Below are 19,329 nucleotides of genomic sequence, written 5' to 3'. Positions count from 1 at the left end.
ATGGCTTGCCATGACAAACAACCAGATGACCTTGTCTTTTTTGTGAATGGCAAGAAGGTAAGTTTTTAAAGGCTGTTTTTTTCCCTTTGGAAAATTGCTGCAGTATTTACTCTTTATTTTATACTGCAAAGCTGTTATTCTGGAGCAATATTTCATTCATAGGTAAGCTTCTTGTGGATTTGATCTTCCTTACAGCATCCTGTTTTCTCCTGAAGGAGCTTGTGGGCTTTTCCTGTCTTTACTGTGAACTGGGTAGTTGGATTTCTTTATGGTTTCAATTCAAAGCTGAGAATTTTTAAATTGCCTCTGTAAGGAAACAAACTTGAGCATTAATTAATCTGAGAGAAATTTCAAGATCTCATCTCTGTAACTGTTGTTCTTGCTTACATTAGCTCAGTATTTTCTGTGCACTCATAAAAATTAGGCAGTCTATTTGTTGCACTAGCGACTTTATACTTCATTACCTGGAATTTTTAGAATTATAACTAGTTATTATTTACTAAACCTTACAGTAACATACTCCTAATGTTGATAATTGGAGTGAACACCGCTAGTACAAAGGATATGCTGTTTGCTAATATAATTTCAGAAATTTACAAAAAGAAAGTAAGAGGTTGCTTTTTCTGTTCTTAATGTCAAAAGCTCACATTTCATTTTCAAATATATTGTCACCTTTTCTGATTTTCCAGTTTAATAAAACGTGAGTTCCTATTAAAAAAGATATCACCCAATATATATTAAAAGCTGGAATAAAATAATTTGACTACTATGTGAGTTTTTTGTTTGTGTTGTTGTTGTTTTTAAGTTGCCATGGATTTTTCTCTTGTTTGGTCAATATTTTTATATTCTTGAGCAAGAGTACTGGCATAAAAATAAATAAATAAATAAATAAAGGTTTCAGCTGGATTGTGGAAAAGTGGTTCAAATTTTTGTCTTTTTTTAAATCTCTTTGTATGTGCCAACTATGCTTAAATGCATTCTTTTTGGGGGGAAAAAAAACACCAAAACTGAATTGTTGTGCTCTTTTATATTTTCTATAGAAGTTTCACATATTACTTGTTGCTATTTAACCAGTTGAAAAAGATATGATCTTAAATAGCCTATGTTATTACCATCCCTTTATCTTAGGTGAAAATATTTTTGAAGCTCAAAACATTTCCTTTTCCTATTCTGGTTGTTCCCTTCTTTGGTGAAGGTGAGAGTTTACTGTAGTGCTTTTAGTAATTTCTGAATTCCACTGAACAGTGTTCCTGAACTAGCTGAAGCTGGTAAACTGGAGCATGCTGCTGATACAGGAAAACTGTTGAGAGAAGCCTGAAGTGAGATCTCTCTTCATTCTGCATTGATAGGTCTTAAAATATGTTTTCATGCTTTCTGGGTTAGTATAGTATCATACACACAAATTCATGGCTTTAAAACTAAGGGATTTCTGATTCACGCTGCTATGAGTCAACAAAGGGTCTAGTAAAAAGAGGGGGTCTATTCTTTTCCACCCAGTGTTTACTTAGTCTCTTTTCCTTCTCACTTTTCTGAATAAACCATGATTTCTAATACTTTAAATACATATTTCACCAATACTACCTGACACATTCGTTGATGTATCTACAGATTGTGATCAAATGTCAGGATCCTGTTGCTGAACAAACAGACCTTAATGCACAATCACAGCATTTCAGTGTCAGTTAATCCTTGTGAGAAGGTTATGTCCACTCCGTAACACATAATCACTCTTTTTTTTTTTTCCCCATGATGCAGGTAATTGAGAGGCAGGCAGATCCTGAAGAATTACTCCTGTACTATCTAAGAAAGGAACGTATCCTTTTGTTTGAGCTCTGTCTTTGAATTCTGCAATTCTGTGAACTACTATAATTGAGGATTTGTTTGACTTTGGGAACAGAACAATAAGTAGAACTAAGACATCTCATGTTGCATTTGTTCTTGGCAGTGCAATCCAGTGCTTTATGTGCATTATTTGTTTGGTTACGTGTGTTTAACATCATGAATTCTGAGCGTAACTCTTCTAGGTCCTACCCAAATGCTTCTCTACAGCTTCTCAAACAACAGAAAAAACTTTCAGTTCATTTGCCATTAAAATTATAACTAAAGAAATAAACACACAACTTCTTTTATAGTAAACCATTTATTTAGAGCCCAGTCCCTTAAAGAATTCTGTATAAGCATATTTTCTTACTATCTTCTTATCTTTATTTTTTGTCAGTTGGGAATTTTCAAGTTCCTAAACTGGTGTCAAGGCCTTATTGACTTCAGTGACAGTTATTCTAAATAAAAAGATGCCATGCATGTTGCAAAATTAAGCATCTGTGTTAGCATTTGAGGTCCTTTTTGAGAAAGCAAAACAACATTAATGTAAGGAGTAAGTGGAGAAGGGCAGTAGTGGAAAATACTTTACAAGCTGTAGCTTTTTTATTAACTTGCATTGTTCAGGCATTTGGTGGAATAATTAGCATCTTTTTAACAGTCAAGCACAGTATGATTACTATAATGATTACAAGTATGATTACATAATGATTACTAGTAGGAATGCATGGGAGTACAAAAATTGCACTGAGTGCAGGAGCATCTGGAAACATGATGAAATTAATTTGTAAACATGATCTAGTACCAATAAGCAAAATGGATGAAAATGTACTTACCCAGTGGGAAGAGCAATACGACTGTCTACCATTCTGATGAATGGAAGAGTTAAGATGAAATGAGTTAGTAGATTCCATGGTCTGCATGGCACCATGACAACAGAGGGATAGACTGTGAATTGGATGGAAAAAAAAAAAAAGATGGAACTTCTATGGTGCAGATAATGGACAAAGTCCATTCTTACAGAACTTTGTCTTGTGCATGGGTATTGTGCTCCATTTTGGGTACTGTATTCCTTTCATGAAGCAGCAGTGGAGACATACTGAAATCTGAAACGGAGGATGCAGATAATTATGTATAACGCTTAAGAAAGTGTTACAAATAAGGCTCATCAGAGAACCTATTGCTGGATTTCTTCAACATGTTTCAATTACAGGGTACTGATTTTCAGTATTTTGGGGCTTCACCAGGTGTTGACTATCAAGACTGAAAACTTCTGTGTTAGAAGTTTGCCTTGCCCTCATTTCTCTCCATTCTTACCCGTCTTATCTCTTTATGTGTTTTACTTTCATCTATCTTGTACACTTTTTTGTGTGTGTCTGGAGCTATCTGGTTCAAAGATCCCTCCGGTTTTGCTCGTGTACGTAAAACAAGGGAAACTCAGCAGAATGTAAAGAAAAGAGGACTTCTTCATCTTATATTTTATTTCTTTAACAGTCTCCTTTTGCAGTCCGTCTCTCAGGAACAAAGTATGGCTGTGGAGTAGGAGGCTGTGGTGCATGCACTGTGATGTTATCTATGTATGATCCAGTTGCCAAGAAGATTCGGTATGCTCGCACTGATATTTGAAAGAACTCATGTTCACTTGGAAATACTTGGTTTCTTTCCATCTAGACAGATCTTGGGTAATTCTGGTACATATCTAAAAGCTTTACCTATAGACTTTCTCCACAAAAGTGATTCCAGAGTTGGTCCCATTGTGATGCAATAACACTGAGATCCCGAGTCTCAAATCTTTGCCTAAAAAAAAAAAAAAAAAAAAAAAAAAAAAAAGAAATCCAACAAAACAACAAAAAAACAGCCAAACAAAACAAAAAACAAAAAATAACCCACCACCACCAATAAAAAGCAGAAAAAAACGAATAAAAACTTCCACCCCAGCTTTCTGGAGAACTGATATTTTAAAATTGTGTTCTTTATAATCTGAGATTTCTGCAGCCTTCTAATCACCTGCTTCTCCTGACTCTTTTGTGCTTGTTTGAATATGTATCATTGTTAGTGAGTCTTTACTAGACAACACAAAGAAATGTCCCATATTTCCCATAACCATTGCTAAAATCTCTGTGGGCTTCAGCAATGAACACGTTCTATTGTAATTGTGCAGTTTTGTCTGCAGCAAAGTTAGATGTTTTAATTTCTTTCTCTCCCTGGCTCTTGAAACTTACATTTATAAATGTTGTGTCTGACTTCCTCACATCCTACTCTCCTCAGGTTTTAATAAAGCATATGTTTGGGTTTTTGGGTTGGTTTTTTTTTTTTTTTTTTTTTTTTTTTTTAACTTAACCTTTCTCTTTTTTAATTAAGAAAGCTTATTGCTTTGTGTAGAAAGAAATCCCACCAGTGGGAACTGTGCATGCTCTCACAGTCCAAGTGAAGGATTTTGTATTCTTGTGCCACAGTGTCTTTTTATAACCCAGTAGCTGAAGCATATACCCTTTATTTCTTCCTCCATAACCCATATGACAAGGCTGTTTAACACCAAAGTTCTCCTTTACTCCTCAAAGGCACCATCCTGCCAATTCCTGCCTGCTCCCCATATGCTCACTGCATGGTGCTGCTGTTACTACTGTGGAAGGGGTTGGAAGCATAAAAGACAGGATTAATCCAATTCAGGTGAGAACATGCTGGACTGTGTAATACAGACAGATAATGAGATTTTCTTGTCTTATGCCTGTAATGGAGATGGGAGTTGTGAAAAGGTACTGTAAGTTTGTACAATACAGAATCTCTGAAAGAATTCTAGAAACTCTGAGTTTTGTCTGATCTTTTTAGATGAACAGGAGTTATTGGGAATTCGGATAATAATTGCTGTGTTGTTGTTGGTCTGGTGTGGGTACAGGAAATGAAATAAGGAGCATGCAAGGAGTTTTCCCTAATGTACTGCCATGCAGGGATTATATCACAATCTCCACGACACAGGCCTGTCCATTCCTGTGTTTTGTAGCATGGCAATTTTCAGCAAGGATTAGAAAGAAGAACAAAGAGCACTGCTCAATTTCTGTTATTACACCAGTATGGCGTCTAGCCAGCTCACTGGGGACAACATAATGCTTATGTTGCAATACATGAGGAGTTACCCCAGGTGGCAATTAGATTGACCAGTATTCAAGTAGATGCGTCTTTCCTGTGTGCCAGAAATTTCCCTTAGATTAGATCAGCTCTGTACTTCCTTCAGTCTACCTCATCCCTGAAAAGCATGGTCTGGACACATTGATTTAAGAATTTTCTGTATTTTTTTTTTTCTCAGTATCATTTTCTAAGGATATTGTCTCTGGGATTGGTCTGCAATGAAGCTTTGACTGATGAGTTGTTATGTTCTGGCCTTCATGATTGTGGTGGATATTTAAACTGGAAGTCTTGGGTTCTCATTCTGATCTCATGTCAAGGAATTAAAGTCATGAATGTCAAAGTATAATACTGTGAGACAGCATTATCTTTTACAAGATGTTTGCTCTGAGAATTTTCTCATGAATGGTCATGGTGGGATAGCAAAAAAGGTGCTACTAGTCTAATGTCTGTTGATAACAAATTTGAAAATGGTTATTCAGAAAGCCAGTGAAGCCATATGTTTTGTCCTAGGAAAGACTTGCCAAATGCCACGGCTCTCAGTGTGGCTTCTGCACCCCTGGAATGGTGATGTCCTTATATGCTTTACTGAGAAGCCATGTGAAACCTTCCATGGAACAGATAATTTCTGCTCTGGATGGTATGTCTCAGACAGTAAGTTTTAAAAAGTAAGATGAGACAATAAATATTAACTGGGATAGCAAGTATGATTTGACACAAAAGCAGTAGATGGTGTTTGAAAGTGTGTTTTGTTCTAACTACTGTAGTCTTAAGAACATTTTAAAATTCATTGAATCCTGACTATGTATTTCTGAAAATCATTTGGAACTGTTTTTATAGTACTCCTACATCAGCAGCCTCAATATAATGCAATATTATTTCAGTGTTACAATCTATATAATGAAAGATAGATTCTTTTTTGTCTTCGGTGTAAGTACTTCACCTACCAATAACATAAAATTCCTATTAAAAATTTTAACAGACAGCTGCAGGGAAGATAAAAGACATGACATTGTATGTCGACTCTTCAAATTTACTATAACAGATGAAGCAACTTGAATTCACTTTCTATCCCAAGTTTGCTAACAATCCCACGGTTCCCAAAAATATTTGACCCCTCCCATTAAACAGTTTTAACTTCATGAAAGAAGCACCAAAAATTTCAGCAGAGATTTTCCTACTGCTTTTAACTGTATGTGAAAACGATGATAGTGGCCAATGGCAGTAGATTTTTGATTGGATTATAAAACCCAAAGATTATAGTGATAGTAGTAGCAATAGTAGTAGAGTAATACTAGCATTATCTCTTGGGTGCTTTTTGTCATATATTTTTGACATATATTTATAAAAAGTATTTCATATTATTATTAGAAATGGTTTCTAAAACAAGGAATTTCAATCATATATCATAATCACTATTAAAGTAATGTTTCTTACTTTTGCAGATATGGTTTTTCCCATTAGGGAGTTAGGGACATAATTTTCAACATTTCATATCCACAGATTTCAACCCACACCATTTCAAATTCTGTCAGTGCTTCCAAACATTATTACAATTTCTTATGTTTCATTATTTGTGAAACAAATAATTTATATGTGCTTTATTTCAGGTAATTTATGCCGTTGCACAGGATACAGGCCAATTATAGACAGCTATGCATCTTTTGCTAAGATGGGTTAATGTTTGTGAATGTGTTTGTTATTTTGAGACCGTTGGTGGGATCTGAAAAGTCTGAGGCTTCCTGAAGAACCTGCCTGAAATCTAGCTTAATTTGGAAATTCTTTTTGGTTGAGCCTTTGGAAAATCTGACACTTTGTTTTCAAATGTGCTAAGTACTTGCAGTTGCTGCTGACTTTAACTTTTGCATGTACTCTTGCAATGAACTTAAGTATCCTTTACATCAGCTTCAGCCACTTTGATCCAGGTGCCATTGAAACAATTGTGAGCTTTTTTCCATTCACCTTATGAGTAAAGACATTCAGGTACCCAAAAGGAACTCACTCCTAGGGGCCCCAAGGTTCACGAGATCTCCTGGACGAACTTATCGTCTGAATAAATAAGTCTGCTTTGAAACAGGAAAAATCAAGGTGGTAATTTACAGATAAATTATAAAGGTGCTTTGTTGGTTTTATAGAACAGGATATGATTTCTTTAGGAGCAAACATGCTGCCAGCTGAGAGGAACTGGAAAATGTTGCTTGGATCAGGAAGAACTTGGGTGCTCATCTTCTGCAGGAGTTCGGGTAAGATACATTGAATGTTTTTTTTGTTCGTTTTCATTATCTCCTATTTGCATTACAAAATTTGGAGAAAATGGATTATTTTTTCTGTCCTTGAATGTTTAACCCAGACTGAATTTCATGCTTTGGCTGTTGGGGAATAGTAGCATAAACATATTTGCATTTCTGCATTGTCAGAATGAAGATTACAGTGCAGAGTGGCATGACTTATTTAGTGACTTTTTTTAGTGAGTGTGGATCTCACTATTGCACATTTAAGTCTACTGAGTTCTGTGGAGAAGAAAACTTGTGAAGAGAGACACTCTCCTTAAAAAAGCTGGTTTTAACATGAGGTTGGATTCCTGTAACAGAAGTTCTGCAACCATCAGCATGGCTTGTTTGTGTGTTCTTAAGACACCAACTCTGAGGAAACAAAGCTGTCCCTGTGCGATATTAGTTTGTGCTTCTGAAGATTTTCATAAACCTTATTATGTGTTAGTGGGTGCAAGATCCTTAAGGAGGATGTGTCTTTTACATTCTAATGTAACTGATATATTGGAATTGCTTGAAAACAGCAAGAAAGAAGAAAAATATGTTGTTTTATTCTTACTCTGTATATGGCACGCTTTAAAAATCAGAAATAAACCACATTTTTTATCAGACATACTGAGGAATTTTTATGTGGATAATTTGTATGTCATCATTGTTCTAAATTATATTTTCAAGAAAGAAATGGTTTGCCTCTCCATAACAAAAATGTTGTTTCCGGTGTTTTCTGAAACATCTCCTTACTGAGAACTGTTTAATTTCAGAGCTTTTTGTGATGCACAGCATTTTGTTGGAAAGTTCCCAGGTGAACTGCTCAGTCTTTTCAATCTTGTCATTCTCTGTTGGATTTAAAGAACTACAGGACCCACTGTTTCCTTCCAGCTGGCAAACCAAGGCTGGACTGATGCATAAGAAAGGATGGAGAGGGAAAAGAGCATTTATGGCAGTGGTTATTAGAAAGGAAGGACAGATGGAAACTTGAAAGGAGAATGTGTAAAGTGCTGCATGGTCTGTGGCAAGAGAAGAGAGCTGTGAAAATGATAGAATAGGGTGTTACCAGACCAGGTCAAGTAGAGTCCAAACAGGCAGGCTCAGGCTGATTTTTTATTTAATCCTCATGTTTCAACAGCTTCTTGTGAAATTCCTTATTTGTACTCTTGTTGCAAATATTACTGTGTACGTCTGACTGCTATTATGCAACTACCTCAGGGACTCGAAAGTTCATTTGTGTCCTGGGAAGCCAAGGCCTAATTCTTTGATTTGTTACAGTGTTACAGCATGTTATTTTACAGCAGTTAACTTTGTAAACACTTCAGTTTAAGAATACAAGTTCTGTTTTTAAGGATTGTCTCTCAGTGCTGAACTTGATACTAGGGTATAAGCTTCTTCATGTTGTCCTGAAGTGGAAGGCAAATTTACCTTTCTGCTACTTGACTTGCTGTTGTTAGACTCATGCTGTAAGAATGCAGGCATTAATGGATATTTTGCAACTCCTGTACTTGGATTAAGCATCTTTGCTAAATTGCTCTTAACTCAAAGGCTGTTCATTAAGAAAGGAGATACTGTCATCTGTTGTACATGTTCACATTGAGCTGCCAAGAGGAGTGATCTGTCTCTTCAAGCGATGTAAGGTCTACAGCGTGACCTAGAATGATAATGCTGAGTTTGTTCAAGTTCTCTTGAAGTCTGTTGCAAGCTCTCAGCCCATTTAAGTAGGTTAGCCATAAGCTCTATGTGAAATCAAGCCTACTTGATGAACTGGAGCCCTGGGCAATCTGATCTATTACCTGATTCAGTGGATGGCAACTCTGCCCTTGGCAGGGGTGTTGAAAATAGAAGATCTGCAAGGTCCTTTTCAACCCAAGCTGTTCTGTGATTCTATAATATGCATTAAAAGCGTGGATACTGGAAAAAGCACATAAAATACAGCTGCAAAGATGTGGAGAGCAATAATAGTGACAGATTCTTCTCTGGCAAAGGAATGCCTAACTGCTAATTATGACTGAGTCCACATGCTCCTATTTACATGTGTTTCAGGCAAGTGTATTACATAGAAAACCAGTTCATAACTGCAATTGTTCTTCCATTTGCCGACTGTTCTATGTGTTCGTTACTTTGTTTGCAAAAGAGATGTTTCTCAGTGGTCCCTTTGGAATATTTTGAAGGCATGATTCCACATGGTACTTGCTGAACATGGTGAGAGCGTACATGGCATTCTCAGTGGAGTAAAGGGAATTAGCCTTGTAAGAAAAGAGGTGTCTTAGGAACCCTTTAATTTATAAATAAATTAATTGGAAATACTGATCAACCAACCCAAGGAGACTGTATTTCCAAGTTTTTTCAGATAAATGAAGAAGTAACTGCTTTCTTTTTTAAAAATTAATAAATTCTATATCATAGAAACTAATCAGGGTCTAGCAAGGCAAATAGAGACGTCTGGCAGATGGTGATACAGTGATTCTCCCTGACTGACAGAATATGCTCCTTGTATTCTCTCACATATGCAGTGAGCTTTTGGCATCCTGATTTCCTTCAAAATCAGATCACATTGCACTCTTATTTATTACATTGTATACAGAGGGAAACTTTCAGAGCAAGATAAAGGAAAACAGAAGACTAATCTACTGCTAGTCTAGTGTCTCTTGCATAGTTGTCTAGTTGGCCTTTAGCAATAGCAGTTATAAAAACTCAGTATTGTACAGCACTATATAAGCACAAGATTTGTGTCTCATCATTTATCATGACAATGTCCTAGGTAGTAATAAAATTGTTTATATTGACATTTCTCAAAACTGACAAGTCTTTATCATTTCCACCACAGAGAATGGCTCAAGAACAGCAAAGAAAGACTCTTATTTTCTGCAGTAAGAGAACAAAATGGATTTCTCCCTCCAGCCTGAAGGAGCTTCTGGAGCTGAAAGCCAAGTATCCAAAGGCGCCTCTGGTTGTGGGTAACACCAGCTTAGGTATGGAATGGCAAAAGACCTTTTGACACAAGGATTTCTTTATCTAGTGGGCATGTAACTGAGCCCTCATTTTATCTTCTGAGGATCCTGAAAGCATTCTCTCACCCTAGTGACTGTGCTTCTATATTTAGGCCATGCTCATTTTCTCTGATTTTTTACAGCATGTCAGAAACTAAGCACCACCATAACTGAGCACAGAGTCTACACTAACTTCTCCTAGTAACCTCAGAGCGAAAATTATGTGAATAAGGGAGGAATCGCTCAAGTCGAAGGGTCAAACATTTCCTATCCACACTGGCCTGAGTGTAACAAAGGAAAAGAGCATAGTAACCCCACGTGCCATGGTATCTAGGCAGTGGCTAGTACCTGCATACTATAGACGGGGTTGAGAGTTTGTAGAGTTGTTTTGGTTTTTTGTTTGCTTGTTTGTTTTTGTTGTTGTTTGCTGGTTTTTTTTCTTTGTTTGTTTGTTTTGGTTTGGTTTGGTTTTTTTGAGGGAATAATCAACCAGGGAGCATTTCTCACTGTAAATAGAGACATAAGTCAATTCTCTGTTATAGTTGCACTACAAACTTAATTGAGGCATTTTTCTAATAATATACTGGCTCATCCCTCCCTCCCAGCTTCTCCCCCACCATGATGTAATACTTCACATAACACCAGAATGGTAAATCTCTTCAGTCTAAAAAATTTAAGTTTCTTTATATAAGGCTCTGGCAGCTACTGCAGAACGAATAGGACTTTACACAAAGCATGAGGTTTACAATAGAGACCATGGGGTAATCTAATTACTACATATATACACACAATTTTGGGAATATACGTATATATTAAAGGTGTTGCATTAGGGGAAAACAAGAAAAGCACAGAAATGATGTTGCTCATATATAAAGGTGGAATTGTATACACCTCTGAGGTGAGAGGTGAAATCTAATGTGATATAGGAAAGGGCCAGAAACCAGTTTAGAGGAACATGGAGCAAAAGTCTGGGAAGAGCATATTGAGCTTTGGACTTCAGACCAGCCTTCAAACTGATCTGAAAAGACTGTATGAGGAGTAAGTACAGTGGGGGTCAGATGAAGTGGACCAAGGAAAAGCAATAAAATGTGGCATTCAAGATACTACATAATAAAATTCAGAAGACTTTGCAACTACTTAGTTACAATGCTTTTGAGCTTTGCAGTCTCTGCATCAAAGAATATGTTCAACTTTTTCAACAGGTCTCTAACTACAGTATTGTACTTCCCCTTACAGGACTCAACAAAAATGACTGTGATGCCTATCATCCAATCATTCTCCATCCTTTGAGGATTCCAGAAATGCAAGTTGTGAGTATCACAGATGATGGTGAGTCTCCAAGTTACCTCTACTAATGGTACAATGATGGTACAGTGATGACTAAATTGAGTTTTGTATTTTGACACCAGAAGGAATAAGAACCATTGCCTCTTATTTCTGCTGAATGTTTTGGGTTTTTTTTTTTTTTTTGCTTTGTTTTTGTTTCCTCCCCTGTCGCAGTCATTTTACTAAGCCTTTTAGTCAATATGTCAGCTTATTTATGGTCTGGAGATGATGATAGATGGGGCAATTCATGAGACTGTTCTGCAAAAGCGTATTTGTTCAAATCTCAAATTTCTGCAAACAGCAAACGTAGGGGAAGGCCCTATGTCAGCCTTATTTGTTTGTTTTAACCGGTCATTTACCTTTCAGTCACAGCCATTTGTCTGATAAAGTTTGCAGAACTTGAATTAGGCTAGGATTAGATTTTAAACACGATAGATTTGCAACCCAAAATAGCAGAGTATTTTCTTTAGAGTGGTTGGGCTTGATTCTCAGCTAGTAGAATGAATCGTAGATCACTGATGTGAAAAGAACTGAGTTAAGAGTCCAATGCAGTAGGCACATCATGCTGCTGAATGAAGAAATTACATCTGTAGCAAAATATGAAATACAGCATCTTCTCTATGGGAAATCTTACTATTAAAATTAGAGGAATTAATCTGTTTAATAATGGCCTCTTTATCTCCTTATGTTCCCTGCAACTACTGAATTACAAAAACAACTCTGCATTTAAGCCCACTTCCATAGATTGTGGCCCCTTTATTAATAAAAAGTTTTTCACAACGCTTGAAGATTTCTGTGTACATCAGAGTTCAGTGAAATACATGGTAGTGGCTTCTCTGATACCACTAGTGGAAATGTGATCAAGTGTTTGGGGCTCACTCTTGAAGGGTTCCAATAAATTTGTCATCATTCATCCTTATTAATCAACTAATGTTTATGTGTGTCTTTGGGGATACAGTGCATAAAAACATGATGTGCATTTATGTGTGCAAATACTGAATGTAATATTTTTCAGATATATGTATAGTAGTAAAATTTTCTGAATAAGCAAACAGTATTTGAAGTTCTTGTTGCTTAGAATATGAAATTTATCTTACTCTTATTTCTGTTTTACTGCTGACAAAAGCTGCCTACAGTAGCAAATCTTTAGAGGCCTTACAGGTATTGCATTTAGTGTGGAGTTACAATTTCACTATCTAAACTCATTTGGTTTCAGGGATAATAATAGGAGCTGCCTGTTGCCTTGCCCAGCTCAGAGAGATTCTCCTGGAGACTATCCCAAAACTCCCAGAGGAGAAAACAAAAATCTACCAAGCTCTCTTGCAGCAGCTGAGAACTCTAGCTGGAGAACAGATCAGAAGCATGGCGGTATGTATTCAGCTGTGATGGGAAATAAGTCAACAATACAGACATATTACGAAGATGATCAGGGGACTGGAGCACCTCCCCTATTAGGACAGGCTGAGGGAGCTGGGCTTGTTCAGCCTGGAGAAAAGAAGGCTAAGGCTGTGGAGCGACCTTATTGCAACCTTTCAGTACCTAAAGGGAGCCTACAAATAGGATGGAAATCAACTCTTTGAAAAGGTTGCTAACGGCAGGACAAGGGGAAATGATTTTAAGTTGAGGGAGGGGAGATTTAGGTTGGATGTCAGGGGGAAGTTCTGTACAAAGAGAGTGCTGAGGTGCTGGAACAGGCTGCCCAGAGAGGTTGTGGATGCTCCATCCCTAGAAGTGTTCAAGGCCAGATTGGATGGGGCCCTGGGCAGCCTGGTCTGTTATTGAATGTGGAGGTTGGTGGCCCTGCATGTGGCAGGGGAGTTGGAGATTCATGATCTTTGAGGTCCCTTTCAACCCTGGTCATTCTGCTATTCTGTGACATATCTGTATGAATGTCACTTACAAATACATGGAGAAAAACTGGATGAATCTATGATAAGCTTCATAAAGCTAAGTATTTAATACCATCACAAAAGTTGTATGAAGTAATATGGAATAAATGGGAAGTTGTCAGCAGGGTCAAATATCTTGAGAGCTGTAAACGAAACTCTCTTGTTTTCCCTGCTGTCTGAGCAGAAAACAGAAAGAGACTGAGCAGAGAAGAAAAGTGAGATTATTTGGGAAGGTACTACACTCCTTGCGGCGAATCGTACTTTGGTTTGACTATGCACACATAGCTATTTATATGTGAGGCATCTCTGATATTTTCCCTAATTAGGGAATTCCTTTAGCTTAATACCTTGCATTTATGCCTCTAATTAAGAAAATTGGCCATCGCTTAATTTATTGGGCAAAAAAGTAAACTTGGTCTTTCTCATGATGATGAGACAGAACTTTCAAAGGGAACAATAAATTAAATCACCTTGAAAATTACCAGTTAAGATTAAATAAAATAAAACAACAGGCCTGTTAAATGAATTAAATGTGTTTATGATGCAGATCCCTGTTACACGTGAAAGAACAAGCCTAAAAATAACCTAATTGTTTAAGCCTAAAAATAACCTAATTGTTTGTTCAAGTCTTTAGGAGGACACATTGTAAGCAGGGGATCAGCCTGGGACTTGAACCCAATCTTATCTGCTGGCAAATCTGTTCTCAACTTGGCATCAGATGGTAAGCTTTGAACTTCCTCCCAGATATCTTTGCCGTATGGACAGAACAGTGTAAGAGAGAATGTAACTATAGGTCATTCATTTTCAAATGAAACATTACTGCACATCCCCCTAATGAATTAGATTGGTACTTTTGCTGAATGGAAGACAACATTGTCTTGGCTTCTGCCTCTCGTTATAACTATCAACAAATGTCTACCAGTAGAAGACACTGTCTGTGGGTTTCACAAGACAAAAGGATGTTGATTTCATGAAAGAAAAACAGTCAGGTGTGACAGGTCTCTGGATGCGCTGCTCCGTTTATCAGATGGGTGTTTGCTTTTGTTGCTCGTGTCTTTCTCGTTTTAAGAAAAAATGGTTCATTCTCATCATGTCTTAGCACCTTCAAACTTCTGTTGAAATCACTGGTACTTGTGTGTGTGTGTGTGTGTAAACGTTTGAATAACACAGTAATCAAGCCTGAGCAAATTCCATCCTTGTCATATAAAATCTGTAGGTTCTTTGGAAAATCTTGGCAATTATTTATAACTCTGTGCTAAACATGTGCAGAGCTCATTCTCATTGCAGTGCTTTAATTATTTAATGGTCTAAGAGTTTTTGAAAGAGAGCAGAAAGAGAATAGCTGTACTTAAACCCGAATTGCTGATTTTCTGATTATTATCATTATTATTAGCTTTTGTAGGAGTTCAATTTTCCAGAAAATTTTCCAGAAAAAAACTTGGTATTTTTGATGGTGGACTATAGCATTCACATAGGGAAAAAAAATGCACTTAACCTATATGATAAAGATTAAACTTTCCACTTGAAGGACTTTGAAAGTCTAAGGCCAGTTCCTGAGTGAAGGTAGCTGTATGCTTTAAGGCTATTGCAGCACTTTGGAGCTATTATTTTCTGCTGAAAACAGTGCTCACTGAAAATGTCAGCACTTCTTTGAGCATCTTCATTTCATTTTCACAGCTGCATGTTTGCATAATTATTTTCACTCCAAATGAAAATAGTTCAACCTATATATATGATCTGGCCAAGTGTATGCTTTTGCACAGATTAAGTAAAATTTGGATGTTTTGTTCTTAATGCACATTCAATACATTTTTCTGTGACAGGTGGCAAGCGACAGATTTTTTTAAATGACCAGTTTCTTGCCGGCCATAAACATGCAGACATAGAGCCCAAGGAGGTTGTTGTTTCTGTTCTTATCCCATATTCTACAAAGGTAAAATCATTGATGTTCTCTCTGAATTGCTGTTTTGTGATGTCTCTTTGACTTATGGGTAAATAGAACCAGATAAAAGGCCAGAATCATTGTATATTTCAGTCTAAATAATGGATGATAGAAGCATTCGGTGCAGCCATTAATTAAAGCAAAATCTTAATAATAAAACCCAAGCTGCTGTGAGCAATGGTGTCAGCGCGTGGCTTTCGGAAGTTAGTGGAAGAGGAAATTATGTCATTGTTACTGTGTTCTTAGATTTCCCTCTAGTGGATGTGAGGAGAAGTATGAGACAAGCAGGAGACAGAACTCAAAGCATATATTCTGTGATTGAAGTTAATGCCAAAGTAACCAGAGGTGTAGCTGCCAACCCTGACACCAGAGTAGCTGCCCATTGCAACACCACATTATAAACACATGTGGCCTCATGTTGGAAAAGTTCTCCAGCCCTTTAGAGGCTGCCAGCTATGGAAAAAAAAAAAATCCACAAGCAGAAAACTGCAGTAGAATAATCTGTGAGCAGCAACAGTGCAACAGTGTTTGTACTGCACAGAAACTTTGAGCCTCAGTAGTAATTAGAGGGACAAACAGGCTGGAGGAAAAAAATGGAAGGGTTTAGTTCCCTCCACAGAGTAAAAGAGGGAAATCCCATCTGCATCATTATATGAGAAATAAAGCAGCTGTGCAGCATATTCCCGACAGTAGCACTACTGGTGTACTCAAAAGCTCACTTCAAAGACGTGGAAAACTATCTGTCAGCAGTCACATGGACAACATGTGATATGCAGCAGCTTCAGCACACAAAATTAACCCCATTTCTGTGGGGTGTCTGCTTCTGACATTTGTTTTAATGCTGAAATGTCTCCTCCACTGATTCTGCTGAAATAACAAAAATGCATATGGAAACTTTTTTTTGCAAAACCTGTCAACAGAAAGTGAGAGAACAAAGGCTGAAGGAATCTGTCTGACAGTTCTCACTCTTGTTCCCGGCAGTTCCTAGTTTTGATTTTGTGTAGCTTGATGTGAATTATGCTTAAGTGAGTGAATTTAGATCCTGGTAAGGAGTTTTCCCATCTCTGATAAAACTCATTGTTGATCATACAATCCTGTCTTTTACAATCAGACACAGTGAGAGAAACTAACCTGCTAACCTCTAGCAGGCTCAGTGGCTTTGAATTTGAAGGTTTTTTTCTGGGGCTAGAGAAAAAGGGCACTTTACATTTTCTTTACAAAGGGATCAGTTCTGTGCCTGATCATGAAAGAAGCTGCTATTATGAATTTTTTTAAAATACTTTTAATCATCTCCAGAACTAAAGGAGATTTCTGACAACTGAAAGTGCTGTTATTTTGAGTGCCTCCCTCTGTAAATGCCATTGTGGTAGCTAGAATAACACATAGAATCTCTGAGTGTAAAATCTTCGCAAGATCAGGTTATTTGGCACAGTAGGATTTCCATGTTCTGGAAGAGAAACCACTGTTTTGTAAGCTGAGATTTGATTTAAAGAACACACCATCCATACATGAAGTGGCTTATACCAGGACGGCTTTTCCTGTACTCTGAAAAACTTTTGGCATGTTTTCTTACTTGCAGACAGTGTCAAATACTGTCTTAGTATGTCTGCCTACGATTAGCTTAGTACTTCAAGAAGAGTTTAAAAATTAACTGAAACAGTAATTCCAGCAGACATTTGTTAAAAGTAGTATTTTCTTTGGACAACGATAATCAAAGTACAGGGAGTTGTAGATTTGCTTTATTTTAACAAGACCAATTTCTACCATTTATGGCATTTCTATTGTCTTTTATTCCATTAGGATGAGTTTATTTCAGCCTTCAGACAAGCTGAGCGTCAGAAAAATGCTTTTTCCGTAGTGAATGCTGGATTGCGAGTCCTCTTCAGACCAGGCACAGACACAATTGTAGATCTGAGTATTTTATATGGAGGCATTGGCTCAACTGCACTCAGTGCAAGAAAGTCTTGTGAGAAGCTCATTGGAAGGTAGTGGATGTCCTAATGCATTTAAGGAAAAAGCAGGAAGTATGGTGTGATGCATGGGGCCTGTTGGATTCTGTCATCATCAGATTCTCACAGTCTCTTTTAGTAGTCCTCCTTAGTATGTTATTATTTGATATATAACTTATGCTGTTTGCTTAATACTTCCCACATACTTCGCAATAGTTTCAGCTGTCTTAATAAAGTGTATGCTAACCTATTCTTCTACCAAACAGTGGAATGATCAGATGCTGAGTGAAGCTTGCAAACTGGTGCTGGAGGAAATTTCTCTTCCTCCATCAGCTTCAGGTGGAAAAGTAGAGTATAGAAGAACTCTGCTTGTCAGCTTCTTATTCAGATTTTACCTGGAAGTGTTACATGGCTTACATCAGATGGTAAGGACTGGACAAGAACTGCATATCTGCATCAGCAAGACAGGCTGCAAGACATTTCTGGTTTTCTAAATATTTGGGGATAGGAGAGGGGAGAGTAAAAGTGTTATGATCTATTTCAAAATATATTAGGGGAAAACCATTTTGTTTTGTTTTGTTTTTTTTAAATAAGGATCTGACAATACTACTCTGACATCATCTTCCTTTCAGTATCCCTTCAGGTATGCTGAACTCTCACAGGATAAAATGAGTGCTTTGGGAATGCTGCAAAGTGGTGTTCCCCAGGGTGTCCAAGTCTACCAGGTGAGGTTTGTTTGCAGCTGGGATTGCCACAAACGCTGTCTTAATGAATATTGTGCCCTTCTCAGTTTTTATTCCTAAGTCTCTGTTAATTGTACTATGAAGCTGCTGGAACAGTTGACCCTGTGGGAAACTTTCTGTTTTACAGATTTTGTAGTCGGTCAGGGCACAGATGTAATCCTGCAGAGAATTTACATTGTTCAGTGGATTTCATTAAAAATAAATGGAATCACCTGCTGCAGTATCTCTCTGATTGTTCAGGCCTAAGACATTTATTTACAAAACTACAATATCAGGGGAAGAGGCAGCTAGGGAATAAAAACTTTGTTCAGAAAATATAAATTTAATTGGAAATTGGAAAAAAAAATCAAGAATTTTCACCCATATCTTTGCTTTGTTGCAGAACTGAGAAATTTTTAAAATCAAGCTTTAGCTGCTTAGTATCAGTTTGCCAGAAAAGGCCTTTACTTCAGACTGTTCTTTTGGTTTTGTTCTTTTCAGACACTGACTTTTTTAAGGAGAAGAATCCTTTTCTGAGTAAAAGCAAACAAAACACAAATGTTGGAAGTTTTTCACTGTCCCTGACCATAGCTGTAACTTATCAGAAACTCAACAACTGAGAGCACCAAAGATGTACTTTCATTACGTGTGTCTGAAGTGTGCTCAACTCCAGGCTCTTTACAGTGTTGGAAGGATTTGATGGGGATTTAATTAGCAGAAACATGAATGAAACCATTTTTCTTGGTCTGATTAGCACTCAGCAGAATACAAATTTATCTATCTCTATAGGAAGATGAGCAAGAAGGATTTAGAATAATCTCTGATTATATATATATATATGTGTGTATGTGTGTGTGTGTAAATCCCTAATTTCAGATGTGTTTTCTCCAAAGTAAACAACATGAAACATAATCTGAAGTCTGCAAGTGTGACTTGCAAATGATGCTGTCAGAAAGAGTGTGGACCCAGCAAACGGGCTAGATAAGGTCCAGAAAGTTTTGGATCTTTTCAGCCATGGATCCTCAGTATGAAGAAGTCATTGTGTCTTGTTTAGGATTTGGCTTTTTGCTTGTTTAATTGTTGCAGTCTTTCTGCAGAAGACTGGTGTTTACTGGAGTTGTGATTGGTATCTAGTGCAATATATTTCTCCAACCTCAATCCGGCCATCATGGTGGTAATGGAGCACAAACTAGCTCTTCATAATACTTCCCAAGAATAGTTTCATAAAATCTAAATTGTGTCTGTGTGGATTTTATCATCAGACAATGATCTCAGATAAAATGTGTGATTAAGGCTTTCTATAATTACT

At 37.2% G+C, this 19,329-nt stretch overlaps 1 protein-coding gene across 1 annotated transcript in view; it reads left to right on the top strand.

Annotated features, from left to right (window-relative positions):
• Positions 1–19,329, top strand: part of LOC306949203 (aldehyde oxidase 2-like) — a gene marked incomplete at both ends in the record, with an annotated part of 39,389 nt that continues 20,060 nt past the window's right edge. The window contains 16 exon segments of the mRNA XM_079538985.1: positions 1–57; positions 1,756–1,813; positions 3,326–3,422; positions 4,380–4,488; positions 5,455–5,581; positions 6,552–6,613; positions 7,098–7,184; positions 9,964–10,174; positions 11,429–11,521; positions 12,735–12,886; positions 14,035–14,128; positions 15,231–15,340; positions 17,150–17,333; positions 17,336–17,337; positions 17,565–17,723; positions 17,931–18,023. Coding sequence (XP_079395111.1) covers positions 1–57; positions 1,756–1,813; positions 3,326–3,422; positions 4,380–4,488; positions 5,455–5,581; positions 6,552–6,613; positions 7,098–7,184; positions 9,964–10,174; positions 11,429–11,521; positions 12,735–12,886; positions 14,035–14,128; positions 15,231–15,340; positions 17,150–17,333; positions 17,336–17,337; positions 17,565–17,723; positions 17,931–18,023 — 1,695 coding nt within the window.

The sequence above is a fragment of the Tetrao urogallus genome, assembly GCF_951394365.1.
Source record: "Tetrao urogallus genome assembly, chromosome: 8".
NCBI lineage: Eukaryota > Metazoa > Chordata > Aves > Galliformes > Phasianidae > Tetrao > Tetrao urogallus.
This window is presented reverse-complemented; position numbering and strand designations above follow the sequence as displayed.